The 12,192-nt window shown below is 44.0% G+C and overlaps 1 protein-coding gene across 2 annotated transcripts in view; it reads left to right on the plus strand.

Annotated features, from left to right (window-relative positions):
• LOC144727579 (cadherin-7-like) overlaps positions 1 to 12,192 on the plus strand; it is a 131,707-nt gene that overhangs the window by 88,478 nt on the left and 31,037 nt on the right. For both annotated transcript variants that reach the window (XM_078606473.1, XM_078606474.1), the window contains exons 5-6: positions 3,185 to 3,304; positions 5,223 to 5,390. In XM_078606473.1, coding sequence (XP_078462599.1) covers positions 3,185 to 3,304; positions 5,223 to 5,390 — 288 coding nt within the window. The remainder of the gene's footprint in view (positions 1 to 3,184; positions 3,305 to 5,222; positions 5,391 to 12,192) is intronic.

Raw genomic sequence — 12,192 nt, forward strand, 5'->3', positions numbered from 1 at the left:
GTGTCAAGGAGAATGTGACATCATTCGGTGATTGCCCTCGCTGAATATATTCGATCGTTACAAGTGATCTTCCGTGGATAGAAATTTTAATTATAGAATGTAATTTTTAAAAAGCCTCTAAAAAGCCTTTTTGCAAATCCACCGCTCAAGGAGAGCGTCTGTCTCGTTTTTGTTTTGTTTAACCAGCCTTCCATCATCATCACGAGCTGTGGCGTTAATCAAATGTGTCCCATGTGTTTTTTGATCTGCCTCCCAAATTGATAAATTAGCCATGCTCTCCCCCCTCCATCAACAAATCAGCCAAACAATTAACCACGCCTTGGCCCTAAAGAGGAGCGACCCTGGCTGGCTGGGCCCGCGTGATTGGCTGATCATTCCACCCCCCCCCCCCTGATGGGGTGCAGCAAACACGGAAATAATCCATCAACTGCTGTTCGATCATCGGAGTTCGCGTCTTCTCCACTCTTGGACGAGTTTAGCACGCCACTCGCATGCAGATCCCTGCAATTGTGTGCAAAGATGTGCTTCACCACTCGTTTAAGGCCAGTGGGAAAGCGTTCACTCTCGTTATTCGGAAGCCGCTGGAGCTATGCATTTTTAAATCTAACGACTTGTTGAAACACGATTAGCAATAATTTACACATTCTCTGCTTTTCGCAGATACGTTGATGTGTCTCGAGTTTGTTACTGTTATTATTATTATTATACGTAATCTTTGCGAAACAAATGAAGGTAGTGTATGTACGTTGCACTTCGATTGCACCGTACTAATAGGAGCAGCGGGTAAAGGACAAGAAACTAAACACAAAACAAACTGTTCTGAAGAGAAGATGCTTGAATCGGCATTTAAAAATGGATAGTTCCAGTTACTTCCTAATAATGAGAGTGAATGCTATCCACTGATCTTCACCGCTCATTATATCTGATACTCTGCAACCTAATTAGCCAATAGGGAGGTGGAGTGGTGGCGCAGTGGTGAGTGCTTTGCGCAATAAATCTAGACACCTCACTCAACTTGCTCCAGTTGCAAGCCATGTCTGGACTGTTGTTTAGATTTCTCTCAACAATGCGCAGTGACCGGCATGGTGAAGTATGGCCAACTAGCCCTCGTAGTAAAATAAAATGCATGGGGAGGCTGTCAGCAGTTGATTGAGAAAAAGCTGAGAAGTATGATTTTGTTGATTATTAATTAAACTGATCTGCCACGTGTTTCAACATTATATTGGGAGGGGAGGGGGGGCAAAGCAGGAAAGGAATGCTATGCATCTTCAAATATTTTTCGTGTGAAAATTATCACACTGTCAATTGAAGCCTATTTATTAATAATATATGGCTACGTTGATAAATAGTCGCTTTCGGCTTCATGAGAACCGTGGGTGATTTCGTGTGTACAATGGCTTGCTTTGTTATGAATACATTCATTATCCGGAGCTGAGCTTACCGAAAATAGTTTGGACCTTAATTGAAATGAACATGTCACAATGCACGTGCCGCAGCTTAATTCACCCAAAATTACTTTGAGAGTGGTGGTGGGGGCGGGGGGAGGGGAGGCCGCAAATGTGGTGAGAAATGTCCATTAATTCTATAGCATGGTTTTCTTCTTCTTCTTCGTGTGGGGATATTTGCCTCTTTATTTAACCCACGGGCTTTTTTTCTAATGAAGCAGTCACACTCGCGTCTCTTCCTCGTCGTGAAAGGAAACGGCACACGCAGAACCTGCCCAGCCGTTTGCTCGCTTAGCTGTTTGGACTCCCAGCAACAAACAAAAACCCCCTCGTAATCTGTTAGTCTGGATTAAAATCCACACGCGAGATAGTGTTTTGTTTGTGAGCGCAGCCGGCTGAACTAAGCTGCATGTTAGAGGAAAATCCAGGTATCATCCCTTCCAGTGGTGGCTGTAATTGAATGGATGATGTTCCAAACTTGATTTTATCGGCATGGACGCTCTGATGTGGAACTAAGCCCCTGATGAGGTCAAAGAGGTGATCTGACTTAACCAGAAAAAGGGAGGAAAACCGAACAGAACGAATGCCGTTTGGTTGTGGGCGTGCACATTTGGCTTGCGCTCTCTTCTTCAAACATCCAGCTGCTGATTTCGGGAATTTTTTGTTATTCACTTTTTTCTACACGAATGAGTATACTACCGTTGTGTGTGCACAGAGTGTCCAGAAATCCCGCTTGCGTTTCTATTCTTAGCTGTTAATCGTAACAAAGAATTGGTTTACAATAGTAATCATAATAATAATTATTGGGTAAATAAACAAATCTATTTAAGTGGCCACCCCCAGGTAGATTGGGCCTAAAATAATTACGCAGAGAGGACCTCCCCTGGACCAAATGTAATTTAAATGAGTAGATGGTGTTGCCCGTGTGCGCTCTGGAGGACACCGTTGGCAGCCGCACGTCTAGTTTACATTCTCATTCCAATCCGTATCTTAGCTCTTTTGCCTTTGGTCCTTAAGCAAATACAAATTGCACTACTTCTTAGGAAGTGTCACATTCTGAGGTGCGTGGGTGCCTGTTTCCTTTCCCATAATTGTGTTTTCTTAAGTGTCGCCTGCGTCTGAAATCTATTTTGGTAAATATTTAGAAAACCAATTACTGGTCAGCTTTTAGCTCATATCCCCTGTAGTGGAGGAACTACAATGATTAGAGAGTTGGGCGTTATGTGTGTGTGTATACTTTTTCTGGTGTGTATGTATGTGTGTATGCGTACTTTGCCATGTTTATTTTACAGACTTTTGGGTCCAATACTGAGAATGAATAAAGTAAAAAAGTCCTGATGAAGGGCATGCATCCCAGCCCGACAAACTCACTTTCGCAGCTCGTTTCGTAATTTATTCTGAAAGTAAATAACGCAACGGCATGACCGCGCTTTGATGCGAATGTTTTGTCTTCTGTACGTTTGCAACACGTTCACGAATTTCCACCCGGTCATCTCATGCCGCACCATGCCACGGCATGACACTTTGCCAAGTGTATGAGTGGAGCATATTTCGGCTTTGAATTCCAAAATTTATTCTGGAAATCCACACTGGCACGAATGACCACGTTGCAACCCATTGCGGTGATTGGGTGATGGGTGATGCGGTGGGGGGGGGGGAAGTGAAAATCTTTTTTTTTTACATTAATTTAAAGCGTGGAGAAGAGAAGGTGTCAACGTGGAGTTTGATGGCCCTTGCAGGTACACCCGTGATCCGCGTCACCGCCACGGACGCAGACGACCCGACGTACGGGAGCAGCGCTCGCGTGGTGTACAGCCTGCTCGAAGGCCACCCCTACTTCTCTGTGGATCCACACACTGGTGAGGAGCACCGTGGCACAGTTCGATAACATTTCAACAGCCTCCGACAGTCTAACCTTCGGTGTCGTCCTAGTCGTGCACGTGGGGGTTGTCAATTGGAAGGCATTTCTCTGCAGGTTTAGAAAATACGGCGTATTTATGGAATAATTAGCTTGTTTGACACGTGCGATTTTTTTTTATAAGGATTTGCATTTATTGGGCGCTAAAATTCCACGGCATCTCAATACGTCCACGCCATTTAACCGCAGATGAAAAATATCACTTCATCTGGGCATGTCTGACACTGGTATTTTATGTGCATTTTTCCCATATCGAGAATGGTGGAAACATAATTTCTGCCCGAATTACAGTCCTAATTGGGATGACATACTTTTCCAGAGAAAAAGCTACTTGGCGATATACACTAATGACCTTGAAAGCCTCTGAAATGTGTTTGAAATGTACGTCTGGAAATGTGCAGCTGCCCACCGGGGAAGCAAAATGGTGGTGAAGTGAAATTGTTCCCAGTTCTGTCTCTGGTTTAAAAAAAATTAGAATACATTTTTTTTTTAATTAGAAATTAAGTTAAACCCAACGTCAGGAACAATTTGTCAACGAAAGCATTTGGATTAAACATCAGACACCTACGTTACATGTCTTGTTGTGTTTAAAGTAAAAAAAATGAAGTGCAATTGACCGAACATTTGTTCAAAATGTGTTTATTTTAAAATGTTAAAAATATATTTTGTCTTCTTAAAAATGACTCAATGTAAGCCAGGTCACCCTTGCGAAAGAGGCAATGACGCTTCAATGTGTCCCAATGGGTTAATTCGATCCAGCGGTTATATAAAGGTTACTGAAGGGATCGCGCTGGCGTTGCGTGCGCGCAGGAGCAAAAACTAAAAAGTGCCCGCTACTGCTCACGGCGGGGCGGGGGGGGCTACGATTTCTTGACTCTGGAAATATGTTGGGTGGCTGTAAGATTTTCACGGGCAACCTTTTGACATTAATTGCACATTAGGGCTCCCACCACAGCTGTCATGCGGGCAAAGCGGTGACGGCCGGTGCCGCTGACCGTTTTATTTTTTAATTTCCCAGCAATGAGCCAAGGAGATTTGACGGATGACAGCGCAGCATAGGAGAGCTAACATAAATATTGAAATTATTTCATGAGCCCTATGAAATGTAACCTTTGGCTCGGTGTGTGAAGGGGATTTGCGGTGACGGAGAGGGCTGCGAAGATGCGAAGATGCGAGGGGCACTTCGTGATGTTCGTCCTTGCCACGCAAATTGTGCTGCAAGTGGCAATTTTGGTTGCGCTGTGCCATTGCCTCGCTCCTACCCACGTGGGGCAGCTGGAATGAAATTCGAGTGCAATCGCTCTCTCGTGCTGTCGAGGATGCAAGCGCCCTTTGTCGTCATAGCCCCCGCCATTAGCGGTGCATTGTATGAATGCTTGATACGGCAGCTGTTTCGGATGGTGGGGTGGTAGAGTGCATGATTTTCAATCGGGAGGTTGCGAATTCAAATCCCAGTCAGGGATCGAATCAGAGATCCATCTCTCCGGGGGTCAATAAAAAAAGTACCACTTTGTTTGGGAAGTCAACAGTGGTTGTCCGATGGAAAGTCTCTTTTATTTTACAAGAAAGTGGAATTTCCATCACTGGCTCAGGGCTGTAAGCATGGGATTAGCACCACCCCACGCTCAATTGGGCAGGAAACCACTGCGACCTTGACATTCAGTGTAACCTTTGGAACTACGGAGCTTTGGAAAAGGAAAGAAAATAATCACCTCCAGTTAACACTTCCATCCCTCATGTCGTTACCTGGGCGGCGGGTGAGGGGGTGGAGGCGACTTTGGAAAATAAATCTGCCCGAATGTGCGTTTCCTTTTGTCGTTGATCGTTAATCGCCTTCTTCACCGGCATCCCTTTCCCAGGCGAGATCCGCACGGCGTTGCCCAACATGGACCGTGAGGCGCGGGAGGAGTACCGCGTCGTGATCCAGGGCAAGGACATGGGCGGACACCAGGGTGGCCTCAGCGGCACGACCACCGTCACCATCTCGCTGTCCGACGTCAACGACAACCCGCCCAAGTTCGCTCGCAGTGAGTCCCTCCGTCGTTCTGCGCAAGTCTCCCGCAAACGCACTGCGAGCGAGCGTTTGCCGTGCCGTGCGTAAAAGACGCGGGCAAAAAAAACGGGGGGGGGGGGGGGTGCGGCCCTGTGCAGAGGTCGTCATTTGCTCACAACCACTGCTGGAGGGAAGGTCTCCGCTCGAGGGAGAGCAGGGAGAGGATGTTTTGGCCGACTCTTGCACACCGGCCAGACGTCTTGGAAGAGGATGGAGAGTGCCCAACACTTTAACCCACCCAAATTCGACCTGCCAATCGACGAGCTGCGGTTGTACCGAATTTATACTGCAGGGGTGGACAGAGGCTGGGGCAATGTTTCGTCACGGTTTCTCCGTGGGGGGACTGAGCTGACCGACCTCTGGAGTTGCAAGTCCATTGTCCTCACCGTAACATTGTGCTGCGTCAGTGTGATTGTTATTGGGTATGTAGGCATGAGGGGAGTAGTGGCATAGTGGTTAGCGCACCTCACTTCAAACACGGCATCCTGGGTTTAAATCCCGGCCATGGCTCACATCAGCAGACAATGATATCTGAACCTGTTCTGGGCATCCCTTAGGTTGACTCGGCATAAAATAATGACTTGGACAAGTGTGTAAATGTCAGCAATATCGTTGTAGTTAAATTTAAAATAATACATACTCTTTCTCTGTATTTATAGACAACATATTTAATCTGAATTCAGGAAATGTATGACATTAAAAACCTGACAAAATGACTTTCAACTGAAAGTTATCGACATGTCCCGCTGACTTGCAGAAATCTCTCTGCCGTAGTTAGCATGTCGTCTACTCAGCGCAAACGAGTACCTGGAGCAGTGTGCGCGTGTGGAAATCAGCAATGGGTAGACAAAGGAGGCATGGTGCATTCCAGACCAACCCCCCCCCCCCCACCTTTTGCTGTGCTGGCCTTCATTAGGTTGTCACTCAAAGCGCCTTCCTCCACAATCTATAAACGTCGATACACAGATCTTTATTTTTTCAACGCCCCCACCACCATGCCCCATCAAAACAACGATTTGATTATACGATTTGGGGTCATGATTTGAGTCATGAATTGATTGATTTTATCGCATTTTTACCGTGTGGTTAATGTTGTTTATTGGGTGAGGGGGGTGTTGCATGTGTACAGTTTACTTTAGACCGTTTGAGACGAGGCTTGAAATAAAGCTATCTCTGGTGTGGACCAATCAGTTTCAAAGACAATGCATATATTATCAAAGTATGTTTTTTGTTTGCATTCTGACCACAAGTATGGTGGTTAATGCACACATGATCCCTTGTAAAAGGTTTCAGTTTGGTGTTTTAACATCTTAACACCTGTTTTGTTGCCAGAAAAAAAGGTGAAAACCTATTCTCATATTTTGGTACTGATATTGTTAAAATAATATTCTGATCCTTGCTCAGTGATCTAATCATCTGATCCAATAAAAAAACAATTGCAAAAAGTTTGATTGGATGTGATTCAGATATGAACCAAAAGTGCTCTTCAAGTTTTTTTATATATATGCATAAATATGCATTTATTACACATGAAGGGCATATGTATCTCCTTGTTTGAATCCTTGTGTTATGTATTGTGTTAATTTCCTCGTGCATTCTCAGCATAGGCGTTCCGTTATTGTGGATGGTTTTTATAAAATAAATATTTTTAAATGTATTCTTTCTGAGAGCCTGGGATGATGGCATCACATTCCATAGCGATCAAATGCCTTTTCATTTACTACAAAGACTAGACAATAATGGAATTTGATATCCATTTGACTTTTCCAGAATCCGATCGATAGTTTTTTTGCGTGGTTGCCAAAGTTATTCGCGGCAATTATTAGAAGATGTTTTCCTGATAATTGGATTGGGGAGAAATATAAAATCATCCACCTACATGGAGAAGTAATTAACCATCTCGGAATATTTTTTTCGACGACACAGTCATTCTAAAAAGAAAAACCTGCAGAAATGAATGTTACACAATGTGATGGAGGAACTCACTAAATGAGGCTGCAAAATTTGGCTCGATATGAATAGGAAAAAGTAATGCACACCGAGTTTGCTAACAAAATTAAGATAGTTGATTGGCAGCTGGAAAGAGTGTGTTTATCGAGTGAAATTTCGGAAGTTGGACTGGTATTCAAATTACTCATGAATAGATGAGTGAGAGAAAAGTGGAGCAATACATTTTTTTATCGTGAAAAGCAAAAAAACGGTGTGCCTGAAAGAAACAGTGTCTCAATGAGTGCATATGATCCTGCTATGACACATTGGTCAAAAACGTGGACATTGACAAAGGAAATGGAACTTAAGCTGAAAAGTGCACAAAGAGGCATGGAGAGGCGCCTGCTTGCAACTTACACTGAGACCCAAAATTATGGGGATGCCGTGGTGGCGAGATGTTGACTACCTCGCCTTGTATACAGGATGTCGTGAGTTTGATCCCGACCCTGATGCCTTCTGTATATTTGGAGTTTGCATGTTCTCCCCGTGGTCATGTGGATTTTTATCCGGGTCCCTCGGTTTTGCCCTCCATTTAGAATCAACAAGCGTTGAAGAGTATTTGGCTGCTATAAATGTCCACGTGATAAGCCACTTCGTTGAGCTATCGTCTGTGGCCAGGTCGCTTATGAGAAATAGCTTCACTGCTCAGTGAGCCTTACTTGGGAAAATAAAATAAAAAAGTTTTTGCGGCTCGGAGAACACAAATTATCATGGCTAGAATTATAGCCATTATTTTTAACTGTTAAATAGAGGTAAGTGGGATAAGTTAGGGAAAAACCACAAGAAGGAATGTTGACCGAAGTTTTAGATTCATGATGGAGGGACAGCCAATGCAGGGAATACCTCCAGGAACTTCGAGACTTTCAAGGTTAGAAAAGATGACGTGAACTTTTGGAAGATTACTCATTGCTTGTGTGCACTCGTGCCTACTTTATTGAGAGCGAGATTGGCATGTAAAATAAAGATGGATCGATATCTAAACCAATAATTCTGATTGGTCTCTATCCTCTTTCTGTTGGCTTGAGCATCACAATTCTACGAAAGGCAAACTACTTTGGGCACTTATCCTTGGGATTGTATATTTCCAAGTATTCAGTATGATACTTAAAGCAATATACAACTTCAAGATGCCCCTCCCCTGTTCGTGCGTGAAACCAGTCAAACTCGGAGCATTCATTGTTTGTGAGCCAAATTAGAAAATGTAGCTCTTCTAATATTTCGTTAAAGTTTATACTCAAAAATATGTTTGTGCCAAACTTCATCTTATTCAATCCGTGCTCGCACATCATTATAATTTACATCAAATCAATCACTCACTCGCAGTTGTGTGTGTATATTAATTTTACGTAGAAACTTACATTCCCTTTTAATTGCAACAAATTTGCCTGAATCCTTGGAGACGGCCGTCTAATCAGATCATGTTTAAATACACTTTAATCTCTTGGACAAAAAAATTACAAGGTCAACATCAAAGAAGGAAACTTCTAAAATTAAAACTTTTGCAATCCTGCCCACGACTCCGGCTGGTGGTCTGTTGCTACTCAGCTGTTTGTTTTGATCACGTAAATATTTCTATATTTACAATCGCACCTCGCTTGTTTTTTTTTCCCACCCCATGCTGGTGGCAAATCTCTGCTCAAATTGCCCGCACACTTGTGCTGGGACGGCGAAAGCGGATAGGCGGGGGTGGCTCAAATTTCCACGTGGCTTTCCATCCGCCGAAGAGATCAAAAACCGCACAGAGCTTCCCGCTACGAGCGCGCGATGCAACGGCTAAGCGCAGGATTTTTCGTCAGCGTGGGGTCCCTCCCATAGGCATCCAGTGGCTGGAAATTATTTTATTTGTGCAGAACGTCCTTGGATGGGGGAACGGTGTAGTTCAATTAGTCGATCAGAGGATCCAGTCGAGAGCTTGTGAGTTTAGGTTGTTTATAATGACTTTGTTCCTTGTAACTTTGAACCTCTAACTTTCACTACATATTTCCCAGGACACCCTTGAGAAGGAGATGTGTTTCTCAGTGGGACCCAGCATGCTTTAATTAATAGTGTAGGTCCCTTTATCAATCCACAGCTGGATGGATCCTCCCCCACCCTCTATGCATTGTCAGTCATGGGAGTTGTTTGACCTTACTTCATCACGATGTCTGGTGCAGGTTGGTTAGTGGGGTGAGACCAGGAGCAGTTGGGATGTCGCTCACCACTGTGTTAGTCGTGGCTGAGTATCACACTCACGTTGCCCGGTTCATACCGCAATGTATGTATGTTGATCTCCTTTCACACCCTACGTAGCAGATCGTGCTTATTGAAAGCTCCAGCGGCTTCCTCATGTCGGAATGAAAAGCATTCGTGGAAATCGCACAGGGCAGTGCATGAGCCCCTTTGTGTTGGAGCACGGGCCTGCGGATGCAGATGTCACAGAGCTACCTCTGAGATTCCGTCTTCCAGTCACCTGGTCCACACACAATAGTCAGCAGCACCTTCCCACTCGCTCTGACATACGAGAGTAATGCTCGTCCTATGGTGCTCAAACCGATACTTTTATTCACAGAGCATGAATTCAGCGAAATTAAGTGCGCTAACCACTGTACTACCACTCGACTCCTTGATGAAGACCTCCCTATGCTACCTTGTTCAATGAAGGGGGGGTAATTAAAGGATATACACTAAAAGATAGACAATAAAATGTTTACCTTCTCTGATTCTGTTCATGTCATCCCACAATGTTTGTTTTTTTATAAAATGTGTACCACTCAACTGCGTTTGTATAATGGTAGATGGGTTCTCACCTAAATTACGTCGACTTTATACCATCAGCTCAAGACAACCAATTGGGTTGAAGTTTCTGGTGATTGTTTAAATAAGAAAAGACTAACTTAAAAAAAAAGTCAGACCTACAGAGGCAGTCTTAAATTTCGATTTAAATCTTTCGTGACTGCAGGGATTCATCTTCTTGGTTCTTTCGGTAAAGTCACGTAGAAGGGAAGTAATAAAATAATAAAAATAAAACATAATAAAATAATTCTCACGACGTTTCGGCCACAACGCAAGCAGCCGTCCTCAGGTCCTCAGGTCACCTGAGGACGGCTGCTTGCGTTGTGGCCGAAACGTCGTGAGAATTATTTTATTATGTTTTATTTTTATTACTTCCCTTCTTCGTGACTTTACCGAAAGAACCAAGAAGAAGAGGCAGTCTTGCTTCTCGTGCTTGTTTTTAAAGAATGTAAGGATAGTGATCTGTCGTCGTCATGGAGTTTTCTCCACGTAGTCGCGTGGATATATTGTCCCCGGGTTGTCCGGGTTTTCCCCTCCACATCTAGGAACGCGCGTTTAGATTGCTTGTCTGCTATGCATTTCCACGTGATGATAAGCCGCTTTATTGAGCTATTATCTGTGGCCAGGTTTGCGACTAAAAAAAGAAGCTAATAGCTCAGTGGACTTTACCTGGTAAAATATAAAAAGTTTTTTTGTGTGATTATCTTACCTTTCCTATACTCTGCACTCTTTTTGTATTTTTGTATCGATTGTCGTTGTAACTTTCTCACCCGCCCCTACTGGACATATGCGAAAAAGAGCTTCATAGCTCATCGGATTCCACCAGTATGAATACATAGTCTGATTGAGATCAATCGGTGGCATAAATAAACACCAAAGTGAAATGCTTTCAGTTGCAAAATAATGCTGCACGATTGCCGCCAAGCGGCCGAACCTTTTGAGTCGGCCCTAATTTTACTAAAATCATCTTGGAAGATCTACCGCTCTGCAGGCCAGCCTTTACTCGGAGAGTTCAGAATTTCACTTTTATACTCTTGGTGAATTTTCGTCTCGCTGAGAGATCGATCATGTTAATTGCATTCCTCCAAAGCGTTAGTGCTTAACGCCAGGCAACCGAGCCGGCATGATTTGTTCATCCCTTTGAAATGCTCAGCTTTTTACATCTGCCTGCTCCCCTGTCACGATTAATATTCAAAAGTTAAATTATGCTGGAAATGAATGCAACATTTGTAATTTATTGAATAATATGAATAACCTTCAGTTTCATAACCTCCACTCAAAAGTATCAGAGCAGTGCTTATTATGTTAAACGCCCTTATCTGTAAATGTAAATATCTAAGCAATTATGTTCCTCAATGTTTCAGATGCACTCTACGGTATAATAAAGCTTGTCTGTTTCCCTAATGTCCAATCATCAGGGGTCGCGTCTTCAACCACAATGGGAGTAAAAATAAACCCTCTTTGTTGTCTCTCGTGGTGCCTGGTCTACTGCGCGTAATTAACGGATTGAAAGCTTTCCAAGCAATTATATAACCTAGGGCCAAGCAACATGGAATTGCCGACAACATCCCCCCCTCCCTTTAGGAGGCGGCGCGTTACTCTCCGCCGTTGCGTCCGAGGCATTTCTATTTTTCTGCAGAGTGCGGCGAGCGTCGCGTCCCGAATTGGAGACGCGAGGCGTCGCTTTTGATCCTTCATGCCGTGGTCGGCCCGCGCTTCCACGCCCGTCGCGTTCGGCCGTTGATGCACGCGCTTTGCCCATGGGGAAAATGAGGATCAAATTGCGCGGTCTCTCATGATGAAAATCCAATTGTTTTGAGCGGAACGGCGCGCCATCACGGGTTAAAATAATCTACACTCTCTCCAGTGCTTTGGTGTCCGCACGCTTATGTATTCATTTTCATGTATTTACGTTGCGTGTTCGAGGTATGGAAAGGCTCTTGAGGAAAGGTTATTGAATGCATGCGCAGCCTCGAACACAATACTTTGTATGCGACCTTAACATCAATGGGTTG

This window comes from Lampetra planeri, chromosome 26, assembly GCF_965212315.1.
Source record: "Lampetra planeri chromosome 26, kcLamPlan1.2.h2, whole genome shotgun sequence".
Lineage (NCBI taxonomy): Eukaryota > Metazoa > Chordata > Hyperoartia > Petromyzontiformes > Petromyzontidae > Lampetra > Lampetra planeri.